Raw genomic sequence first — 12,883 nt, forward strand, 5'->3', positions numbered from 1 at the left:
CTAACCACATGTCTAAGTTAATGAGAAACTAGATAAAGAAATATATGGTCTTTATATTTCTGCTTTAGCTTTTCTGTTAATTGGCAATTTTATCTTTAACTTGTATACTCAGCTAAGTCTATTCTTAACTTAGGACTTAAGAAGTTTATCTCAGAAAAATTTTGTAAACGTTTGCTCACGTAGATAGAATTAGGTAAGGGTCCCTTGAAACCTTTGGGGAGCCTTAAAACCTAAACGAATGATCTGTACACGTAAATCTGCAAATACTAACAACTAATTGCTGTACTAATAAATACTGATACAAGATTTCACTCAGGACCTCTTGGCTCATGGGAATGCTGGAGGACCCCTGACTCCCCCATCACTTTAAACTATACTTTGTCTCTGTCTCTATTTTTTCCAAATCTCTTGTGACGATCCTGCCTGGGACCTGTTTTACTGGGAGAGTAGCTAACTCCCAGCATGTTCTTATCCTTATAAGGCCTATTGTCTGTCTGAAAGAGTTTATGAGGTGCTGCTTTATATATTTCTCAAGCATTAACAAAGAATCTTACAGCCTCACCCTGGATATGGTATTTCCCCTGAGACCCATTCTTATTTTAGAACCCTTTGCAGGCTAAAAATACTTATTCCAGATTCTTTACATTTCCTCCAACTTCTACTTGGACACTTAATAGCTCGTTCTTCAGTTCTTCTTTGTCCTCTCTCAGTTTGGTATCAGCAGCTAAAAGCCAACCAGTATCCTCAATACTGTGCCTGGAAATCTCCTTAGCTAGATCATCAGGCTTATTATGTATATTTTCTATTTTACACATTACTACAGTAAATAGTGTCAGTAAACTTTCCAGTATCCTCTAGCTTTCAATAACAACTGCTTTCCTCTCCTCCCAGTTTTCCAATAATCTCCTTGAGGCCCTTCCACCTTCTGCCTCCTGCCTGGTCCCAAAGACCACCACATTTAGGTTTTTTATATAGCATCAATTGTCTATGCAGCTATCTATTACTGCATAATAAATCATCCAACATCTTAGTGGCTTAAAACAACAACAAGCAGTTTATTGTCTCCCTCACTTTTGGTGTGTCAAGAATTTGGGAAGATCTCAGCTGGGCAGTTCTGGCTCTGGGTCTATCCTTTGGGTGCAGTTAGACAGTAGCTGGAGCTAGAACAGCTGGGGACTGGTGAGGCATCTTTCTCTCTTCATGTAGTCTCAGGGACTCTCCATTTTATATCTCCACATGGGCTAGTTTGAGTTCTTTATAGCATGATGGTCTTAGGGCAGCTAGACAGCTGACATGGTGGTTCATGGTTCCAATCACAAGTTCTAGCTAACCAGGTTGAAGCTTCTTCACTTTTTATGACCTAGCCTCAGAAGTTACTTAGTGTCATTCTACTATATTCTGTTGATTAGGAGCAAGTCACAAACTCACTCAGACTCAAGGGGAAGGGAGATAGACCCCTAGTCTCAATGGAAAGAGTGTTAATAATACATTGCAGAAAAAGCACATGGGATAGGAGATATTGTTGTGGCCATGTTTGGCAAACACAATGTAATACAGACTGTGACTTCTATATGACAGATGGAAGCATACAGAGGAGAAAGAAGTGGGAACTGCTTCTCTTCTCTTTGCTTTGGTAATATGCCACTATGCCATCCACAGATCAGTTTGAAAGGGCTCTGTAGGATGAGTGTAGGGGATCCCATCACATGACCCAAACTATCGGGGGTTCGCGACGCCTCCGATATAATCAGGTCCCCGGGCAATGGGCGTTGCAATAGATGGGAGAGACAAAGATACGGACACACAAAGTAAGGTGAAAGGGTGCGGGAGGTCAGGGGACGACCAGCATTCCCGTGAGCTGGGAGGTACTGACTGAAGTCTAGCACCCGTTTTTATTCTCTTTTTCATGTTATGGATTACAATGATTTCACGTGAAAAGCTCATGGGTTAGGAGTAGGGCATATAATCTAAATGGGAACAAAGAGATCTTCTTTCTCCTTTATCTAGTTCCTCATTTACTGAGATGTGAACTCAGGAGAGAGATAGGAACATTGCCTCAGGCTTACAATAGCAAACTGCTCATCTGCTGTGCTGACATCCTTTGATCATTCCCTCCACCTTCGGATTACAAGCCCAGGTCCAGGTCCCTTTGCAAACATCCAGACTGTAGCCCTCAGGCTTCAAGGCGAGGTCTGTTTGCAGACATCCCTGATCGGTGGAATATCCCCCTCAAGGTCGAGCAGCTTTTGCTCAGTTAACTGACATGTCCACAGGTTGCTCTTTGGCAAAGTCCTGTCCCACTCCTGGGGTTCTCATGTCTCGACCCTAACCCTCAACACCAAACCATGGCTACTCCATAAAGCTTGCTTTGGAATATTCATCTGACCTGCAGAATGATACTTATAATTTCATTTTATCCTCAGCATCAGAATAAGGATTTATTATGAATCCAAAATTATTTTCAAGTATTACCATATCTGGGAAGAAGTCAATGAGTATTTAAAAGAAGAATTTTAAGTGTCCTGGCTAATGGTTGATTTTAACATAAGTCACCTTCAATATTTTTATGCCTTGCAACAGTTTTAGGTAGAAAAGATTGCCAGTCATGCATTAACATATAACAAGTCTATATCTCCAGGTGAGGTCTCTTCTCTTACAGGCTGTTCATACAATCACCTACCCCATGTCTCCATTTGAATGTTTCAAGGGCACCTCAATCACAACATTATCTTCCCCCAACCTAATATGATACTCTTTTAGTGTCTTCTTTTTCATTGAATGGCACTATTATCCATCTAGTACTTTAAGTTGGAGGTTAACTTAGACAGCTTTTAATCCATCTCTAAGATCTATTAATTGTCCCTCCATGTCTCAAGTTGGCACATTGCTCTCTACCTACACCACCACCCCTAGTGCAGATCATTAACATGTCTTATCTTAAACATTGATGTAGCTTTCTAACTAGTCTTCCTAGTTAGAAGATTCACTTTTGCTTTCCTCCAGACAGTCATCTACATTGCAAACCAACACATTTATTTCAATATGCTAATCTGATTATCTCATGTAATCCCCATTAAAAGCCTGCAAATCTCCTATTGGTTCATAAAATAAAGCTCCATATAGACACAGTGGTTTACAAGGCTCTATATAATCTAGCCCCTGAGTCATTTCTGAAACCTGGTCTCACCCCACTTTCACCCTGTATTCTAGGTCTCAACTTCATCCCTCAATTGCAGTAAACCCTCCCATCTCAGACACTTCCCAATCCTGCCTTTACCTCTTCAATGCTTCTCATTTTTCAGATTCCCCTTCAATAGGCTCTCATAGCATCCTCTAATTTTTCTCCAGAGTCCTTATCATAGTAATTATACATTCATGTGATTTTATTAATGTTTTCCTTCATCTCAAGGTTGTGAACTCCTTGAAGGCAAGAATTGGATCTATTTTGCTCTTTGCTGGATCCTCAGCACATGGCACAGTGCCTGGCATCTCTGCAGGTCTTTTCTAACCACCCAATCTAAACATCCACTTCTCTGCCACTCACCTCTCTTTAAGTCTCTTGCCTCAGTTTTTTTTCTTCAAAGCACCCATCATTACCTCTGTGTGTGTATGTGTGTGTCTCGTGTGTATATGCACACATATATGTATATATGCATGTATATATGTATGTGGAGATGTATATGTTTGTGCGTGTATATAATTTGTTTACTTGTCACTGTTTTCCCCTCTAGAATATAAAATCCAAAAAAATCAGAGACTTTCATCTTCTTGTTCACTTCTGTATCTCCACCATATAACTGGCCCATAATAGGTGCCCAATAAATATTTGTTAAAAATATGAAAATGAACGGCAGGTGCTCAAGAAATAAATCCCAAAAGTTCCTTCTTTAAAAATCAATGACAAAAATATGCTGCATTGAAAAAGAAATGATACATTAATATGCTTTTCTTGCAGAAGAATTGCTTTTCACAATCTTCTTAAAATGACACTTTGACAGTTTTAATTCATGTCATCATATTTCATTAAGCAACAAGGGGATATATTTGGTTTACTTTATTTCAACTTTGTTGTTCTGCAAAACTCAGTCAGACTCTTCATCCATAATCTTGAATGAAAGCCATTTGGGATTTGATAGCGGCAAAAATTCACATAAATTAAATACTTTTAGAGTCTTTAGAATCAGACAATTTGGGAATTAGACAGACCTGAATTTGAATCTCAGCTGCAATATTTATTAGCAATATAACTGTAGGAAGCCACATAAATTCTCTTGACCTTAGCTTCCCTAGGAGACATGTGACATGTAGGATCAGTTTGGTGATAGAACTGACTGTAGTTTTAATTTCATGATACATAGTCATAATCAATAAATGTTATTTATTATTCATATCTATTTCCAAGTCCCCATGATAGAGAGGAGGGAATTGAGGCCTTAGAACTGAAGAGAATTTCCCAAGGCCATTCTTTTCACAGCTAGGTAATGGACATTTGCTAGGTTCGTGATTAAGCATCATCTAACCATCATTTGCTCAGGGGACTTTTTTGGTGAAAACCCATTGTATTTAGACTCACACTGTTTCCTAAGGAGGGTTGGAGAGTCCATTATGTCCTTGCATTGATTGAAGCTCACTACAACCTTCAGTTCCAACTGAGAAATTTCCTGTTCCAACAGAAGGGAGACTCAGTCCAATCAAAGAATCTGGGTGAGAAATGCAATGGAAAGAATTTTCCCCTATCCTAGTTTTTAGGAGTCCTTTTATTTCCTCCTCTCTGTGGCATAAGAGAAAAATGAGAAATATGGACACTACTAAAATCTTTTATAAGTACCATGTTCTTTAATTATATTGAAATATTTTGCTTATGACAAACAATTTACTATTAATACAATGCAATTCTGGTGAGCTTGAGGTCCAAATTCACATCTAGACAAGAAATACTCCAAACACAGGAATGAGTAAATTTTACAATAAGTAAAACTGATACATAAAATAAATAAAGTTAGATAATAAATCTCAAACAAATTGCATAGTGCCATGGCAGTGCTTGATACAGAAGACAGGATTTAAGGAAATCTTATCAAAATAGGATATAAAAATTGCACATATTGAAACTTTGACCAGATAATTTATTTTCTGTGGGAATTTGACTACTCAATGAATAATGAAAAGGGGTCAGGTAGAAGTGTTTACTGCTCAGTTACTGAAGATAGTGGATAATGGATAATTAACTAATTGGATTCCTAGCTAATTAGAAGAAATGGAGAATACATGCTTAAAATTTTTCCCTTACTGGGAGGATCTGACTCGCCCTGTGAATATGCTCAACTGAGCTATGCCTACAGATTATTCTTTATTTTAGCTTCAATTTATCCATGACTCAAGCTCATCTATATTTTGCCCTCTTATAGGAGTCTTACCATATTACCATAACATTTTATTCTGAACCTGTCAGAAAGTCAGTCATTTATTATATCCCCCAAATTTCAAATTGGTTTCAGTTATGTTTTCTGAATCAAAACCACACCCTTTGATGTGAATAATTTAAGGTTGTATATTTAAAAGGCATTGAATGAGTCATAATGGTAAACAAGAAAATCCTTAAACTAGCATTTATACCTCTTGCATGTGAAAAATTAAATGGATAATTTCTACCCACAACAGATTTATTTTTGTGGCAGAGAATTTTAAAGAATTGATTTAATTAGCTGTAACTATGCTCAGAAGCATAATTTGAAATCCTGTTGAATGAATGAGGAAAGTATTTTCAAGCATAGGGAAAACCCTTTTAAAATTCCATTTTGTTTTTTATTCAGCAAATGTTTATTAAGCACCCACAGTTTGCATGGCAATGTACAACATAATGAGATTCTAACCTGACATCCTTCTATTCTAGCTCTGGTAGTTAATTGAATGAGTGAATGAGTTAATCTCTTCCACTGTCCATTCACAGTATGTAGGGAAAGACTATAGAAATTAAACAAATGAGTCAGTCTGAAAAGAAATGTGAACATGTATATTTGTGTTTCCTTTTGTTTTGTGTGCTAAACACAATTTACTACCTACCTACCCTTTCTATTTCTTTAGGGGCTTAGGAATTTTAAAGAACCTTATCTCACTCAGGCAGTGAACTATATGCTTAATCATGAGTTTCTAAGTGTTTATAGAGGTGAGAACTGTAATTTGCAAGATTTTACAGATATGGAAAGAAAAAACAGCAAAGTAAATTTGGGCAGATGAGGGGAAATGTATTGTGAGGGGGTGTTTCCCTTTGAAAAGTAATTTTAGACTTAATAATATAGAATAGGTTGTACATTTTAGAGATGGACATTAGAACTCATCTAGGACACTGGTTTCCAACATTTTACATTAGAGTTACTGGATTTTTAAAAATATAGATCCTAAATTCTCATCCCCACAAATTCTGATTCAGTTGGTCTGGAAGGGGTTAGGAGGGGAGGTGGGCATACATGTATTTGTAGAAGTTCTCCAGAAGCCAAAGGTGAAACCCACAGATCTAGTGCAGATTGACATTTTTGGTATGAGGTCCCTGAGGCCTTGAAAGAATAAGTAGCTTACCTAAAATCAACACAGCTTATAAGCCTTGGAGTCAGGCCTAGAACCATAGTATCCAAATTCCCAATCTGGATCTCTCTTTGCTAAACCAATTGGCACCATTTCTACTTCACTCACATATAGGTTGAAATCTAATTAGCAATTAGCAGTAGCTGGAAAGTCCAAGACTGACCATAACCCATGTGACAAGCAAGTCCCCTCCTCCTGTATGCTTCCTTTTCTCACTAAGCACTGAATAAGTATTCAGATAGTTATGATGACACTATAATGATTATGAAAGGCTCACTTATTTGAAACTTTTGTACCCATAAAATATATCATTCATATTTTAAGGCAAAGAAAACAGATTTAATATTTGAATCTGAGTCTAATTTAAGTCTTCAATATTAAGTCTATATAGCTGAGCACATGGGAGTACTCAAATGTCAGGCTGGATTTTCTTGATTAGCTTCTTTATATGATAATACCTTTAGGTCAGCTTCTTCCACCAGCTTCTGAAAGCTCCATGCAAGTAGAGCCCTTGTTCAACTTCATAAACTGTCTCCCAGCACCTAGCACAATGCTTGTCATAGAGGCAACACTCAATAATTAATGGTTGAACAAAAAATCCTTTATTACATTTTGTTAAGAAATTAGAATGCCTTGAGCTAATTTGTGTAGGACAATACCATATAAACAAAATTATTAGAGAGATGACTTTATAAAGTAGTAGTTTTACAGTTACTTTTTACAAGAGCTTTGGCCTAATTTTTGTGACATATCTGGGTTGATTAAAGGTTATAATTAATGTCTTTTATTGGTAACACCAGGTATATTCATTAATAAGATCTACCAATGTATCAAATAAATGAGCCTTCTGTTTTCTAGCCTGATTTTCCTAGAGATCAGATCTACACAGTGAAGGATAATAATTATTCACACTTTCTATCTCTCCAGCTCAAATTCCAAGTCATTGCCAGGTTGCAATAAAATGGTCAGCCATGTTTAGGGCTGGCCTCACCAGAGGTACTGTATCACAACAGGCAATCTCAATAAACAAAAGGCCCCAAGGACTCTGTTAAATTCTCTTCTTCATTTTCAGGCTGCATGTGCCTCCCACAGAGAGAAGTGGCACATGAGTACTGATCTAGCTAAGTGAGCCATGTAGGGGTGAGGGGAAACTTGCCTTTTCCCTGAAAGTTTGCTGAAAGAACAACTCACAATTAAGGCAGATTAATAAGAGAAAGGTTTATTTACCACTACCATGCACATGGGGAGAATCACAAGAGTGATTACCCCATATCCCAATGAAGTTCAGATATTTTTATACCTGTCTTTTTGGAGGGGAGGGGAGGGGAAATGTGGAGTACAGGTAATTCTGTTTAGGGGTGACAAATGGTGCCAGGGAGGACAAATGGATGGGGAGACAGATTGACTTGTAAATGATTCTTTCTGCAAATTACATTAACCTGAGAGACAGATGTTGTGTTTAAAATAATTTAAGCCAGGTCGGCTTGCATTCTTGATTTTCTTTCCTGCAATATATTGAGATAACAGGGAGAGGAAAGGAAATCAAGTGCCCCCACTGATCTTTTGATCAGGTCAGTCCAATTTATACAGATAGAGGAAAGGTCAGTCCTGTTTATGCAGACAGAGGAAAAGCCCCTTCCAGTACTTTTTAAAATCTCCAATGGCCTTTAATTCAAAATATTTTTTATACCAAGCAGTCATATTTTGGGGTGAAATTTCTTGAGCTCCTTCAGCCACATGGAAGCCAATCTGTCCACCCTTCCAGGTTCTGCAGCTACTCACCTGAGCACATATACTATTAGGTCATTGAATATGAAATGTCTGATTTCAAATCAAAAGTTTAGTTTATTATATCTCAAATAAGAAGCAGTACAATTAATCAAAGTATGTACCTAAACTATCGACACAGCTTTGCCATCTTAAGAGGAGCTTATTTATGCCAGCAGCAGAGAAGCCTGGGAGCGAGTGGCGATGAAATCTCAAAAGGCGTTTTCCACAGCTTGTTGAAAACTGAATAGTTTTCCTTACAAAAAGTGGTTCAAAGCCTGGAAGAAGTGGTAGTCAGTTGGTGCAAGGTCTGGTGAATATGGTGGATGACAGAGAGTTTCCAAGTCCAGCCTCCGAAGTTTTAGCAGCACTGTTTTTTGCAACATGTGGTCTTGCAAGAGGATTAACCTATCTCTACCGACCAATCTCAGCTGCTTAATTGCAAGCATCCTCATCATTTTGTCCAATTGGTTGCTGTAGACATCCGCTGTAATCGATTGACCAGGTTCATGAAGCTATAATGGATAATACCAGCACTGGATCACCAAATAGACACCATTAGCTTTTTTTGATGAATATTCAGTTTTGGACTGTGTTTTGATACTTCATCTTTATCCAACCATTGTGCTGAATGCTTGTGTTTGTCAAACAGAATCTATTTTTCATCACACATAACAATACAGTGTAGAAATGGTTTGCCTGTATGTTGTGACAGCAAAGAAAGGCAAGCTTCCAGACGATTTCACCTCTGACGCTCGTTCAATTCATGCGATACCCATCTGTCCAGCTTCTTTACTTTGCCCATTTGTTTCAAATGCTCCAATATTGTTCGAATAGTAACATCAAACCTTGCTGCTAATTCATGCATAGGTTGAGATGGATTCGCTTCCACTAGTTTTCAGCTCATCATTATCCACCTTGGTCTCAGGTCACCCACATGGCTCACTTTCAAAATTAAAATCACCAGAATGGAACTTCTCAAACCATTGATATACTGTGCATTCATTAGCCACATCCTTCCCAAACACTTCATTGATATTTCGAGCTGTCTGTACTGCATTGGTTCCATGATGGAACTCATATTCAAAAATAACATGAATTTTTGACTTATCCATGGTTTCGCAAAAATTGCTCTAAAAAAATGTGAAAGATAATCACAAGCCAAAACACGTGTTTGAAAGATTGAGGGTGTACCTTCACAATAGGGAAAAAAACCCCAGAAATGTCAAAGTGAAATGTCAGAGATAGCAACCATCAAACTTAGTACTTAAGGAAATAGGACATTTCATACTTAATGACCTAATATAATCTAATCTACCCATTCTGAAGTCCTTGCACTTCTCTTTAAACTGCATGCTCTTTCGCTCCCCATTTTGCACATGATGAAGTATAATTAACTGAAATAGCTCTCACCTTTCTTACCTCTCTGGGGATCTGCTATTGAACTTAAAAAACTCATTTCAGTATACGAAATACAATTTTGTCATTGTCGTACTATTTGAGTTATAGTTGAGCTGTCATTCATATTATAAGTCCTTCATTTAGTATACCTTTTATATGAGGCTGAAGGCACTACTGATATGCGGTAAACATTGATGAAATAAAATTAATACCAAGTTTTCTTGTCTTTTGGGAAACATAACCATTATTATCTGGAAAGATAAAGAGTTTAACACTTCTAGTGACTCAAAGGGGTTGCACAGTATTGTGGAAGGCAGTAATCTAGTTACAGATGATGATTCAATCGATGGCTATTTACAGCTAAATTGTTATGAAGCAGGTCATTTCAATCCCACCTTTACAACCACACCATTGTGTTCCCTCTTTGACCCAACCATACACCCAGATCCTTGTCTCTAAGGCTATTTGTCCTTATGCTGAGGAATAAATACAATTTTTCAGTCTTTTATCTAATTCATGTAGAAAAAATCAACACAAAATATCACTGACATCAGCTAAAATGACACATGTTTAAATATGGTAGAGATGATTCACTAGCCAAATAATCAATGTTAAAAATTGACACAGGAAAAAATTAGCCATAGTGGAAATATTTACACCAAATAATGAATATTTAATCTCTGCTATATAACTGAGATGAACGAGAGGGCTGGAGGGGAAACAGGTGTACATTTAAGGGATTCATCTTAGATTTAACATCAACATTAAAGCTAGTGTTAATGTAGGAACTGGGCTGTGAACAGGCCATAATACTAGAATTTCCTAACTCAGGACCAGGCACACTGCAGGGGCTCAGTAAATGCTTTTTGAATGAATGAATGAATGAATGAATGAACAAGCAGTCTTCTTCATAGATTTATAGTGTAATACTGGGATTTGAAGAACTGGCTTTAAAACAGTCTGTTTGAATCTATGGATTAATAAACTAGATTTTGGGAAAGTCAGTACTGAATATAATGTAGGTATTTCTGTGTGTTAGTTAATTAAAATGACCACAAAGTCATTATTCTTACCCTTAATTTCTCAGCCTGAAAAGTTAATGAACTGTATCTGTTCCATGAATAATTGAGTTGAACTTGAAAAAGAACTCCCTATTCCAAAAGCCTCCCACACCACCAGTTAACTGTGATTTATCCTTTTACTTTTGAAAAATTTTAAGCATCTTCCGTCTAACTTGACTGACAACCAATCTGTGCTTCCTCTGTCTTTATTCTCCCAGGAAGAAGATGCTACTCGTGAAAGTCGTTTTAATTTCAGTGGCTATGGGATGGGTCACTGCCTCCAAGTGAAAGATGGAACAGCTGTCAAGACCACACCTGCCAACCCGCTCCCACAACCCCCAAAAGATGCAGATGCCATCAAGAAGAAGTTTGTGGACCGGGCAAAAAGGATTGACACAATATCTCGAGCTGCCTTCCCATTGGCCTTCCTCATTTTCAACATCTTTTACTGGATCACATACAAGATCATTCGGCATGAAGATGTCCACAAGAAATAGATGTGCCCTACAGACCTGGGACCTTCTTGCCTCAGCATTGTGCTTGTAAATACACAGTGAAATTGTCTTTATATCACTTTGACGGAGGAGAAGATTGAGGGAGGGGGGAGGGAGGGTCATGGGGGTGGGTTATCTGGCACCTACATGAGAAAAGACAAGTTATGCAAGCAACGAAGAAAACTGCATAAAATTAAGGTGTTGCAGAATCACGTGAGCATAATTCCCTTCCATAGTCTTTAGCATTGTTCTTTCAGATGACACATCAATCAGATATGATATGCAGGGTCAAGTTCTAGAACGCTGTTTACTTTTTTGGTTTGGTTTGGCTTTGACTAATTCTGGTACTGACAAGTTAGCTTAAAACACACACACACACAGACACACACACACACACACACACACACACACACACTCCTTGAAAATGCTTACCATCTGACCATAGTGACTAGCCTATAGTGAGTTGAGGACCAAACTTTTTCAGGAAAATGCTGCCTCGTTTTTAAAAAAAGCCTCCTAAGCTACATTCTTTACAATGTCTGTAATTAGTGTTTCACCTGAGAAATCCTTTTGTGGGTCGTAAATTATTTCTACTTATCCAGAAAACAACAAATAAACACCAATGATGAAGAACAAATTTCTACATTACTGTCTGTTAGGTGTGCATTTTAATATTATTTTTCTCTCCTGGATGTAAATTTGGAGTTTAAATTATGTATCGTGTAATTGATTTGATAGTATACCCTCTTAAAAAAAAGTGCTCATTTTATTTTAGATCCAAGTTAGCACACTATACATATTTTTTCGCTTTGGCTATACTTATGTGCAACTTCAAGTGCCCAAGTGTGATTTAGCCATTGCAGCCACTTAGCCACAGTATTTATTGAGATGGTGTGTCCTGAACAGTGTAGCTCAGATTAGCTTGAACTTTCCATTTCTGCTCTCATTGTAGGTGTAACTATTAGTCCTAATGTCGACTGATCCATGATTTCTATTGTCAATCTAAGTGAATATCGTTTTCAATATCCTTGACTTACTTAAAGAATTTTGAAATTGTACTGTGATTTTCATAACCTGTTGCCTTTTTGGTACCAGAGCTACATGGTTTGAATCCTGGCTACATGTTTTAAGTAAGAAAAAAAAAAAAAACGTATTTTTGCTTACTCAGATAAAAGACAACCTGTAAAACTATAAGGAAATAATTAAATTTTACATGTGTTGTAAAAGGGGTTATTAAAAAAAAGCATTTGTACAATTTCAATAAAGCTAAGTGTGCCACAGACTTGTCTAGAAGCTTTCCATTTTTGCATTAAAATGTAAATGATTCAGAAGACAATGATAACTTAGATTTTTGTATTTGGTCTTCCTCATAAGCTTGACACATTTATAGAGCTATTATATTATTGATGCCTATGGTATCCCCATGAAGAAAGGAAAAAAGTACATTATTCTCATTGTAGAAATAGGGAAATGGGAGCATTAGTAGCCATTGTGAGCATAATCTATAACAACACTGGGTACTTTATATGAGACATAGAAAGCACTGAGGAATCATAAAATCTTAAGGTGGAAAAAAAA

General features: G+C 37.3%; 1 protein-coding gene across 2 annotated transcripts in view; it reads left to right on the plus strand.

The window, feature by feature from the left end:
• Positions 1-11,308, plus strand: part of GLRA2 (glycine receptor, alpha 2) — a 210,184-nt gene extending 198,876 nt beyond the window's left edge. For both annotated transcript variants that reach the window (XM_012649801.1, XM_012649802.1), the window contains exon 9: positions 11,030-11,308. In XM_012649801.1, coding sequence (XP_012505255.1) covers positions 11,030-11,308 — 279 coding nt within the window. The remainder of the gene's footprint in view (positions 1-11,029) is intronic.
• Positions 11,309-12,883: the final 1,575 nt, after the last annotated feature.

Source organism: Propithecus coquereli, unplaced genomic scaffold (genome assembly GCF_000956105.1).
Source record: "Propithecus coquereli isolate 6110/MARCELLA unplaced genomic scaffold, Pcoq_1.0 Scaffold303, whole genome shotgun sequence".
NCBI classification, from domain to species: domain Eukaryota; kingdom Metazoa; phylum Chordata; class Mammalia; order Primates; family Indriidae; genus Propithecus; species Propithecus coquereli.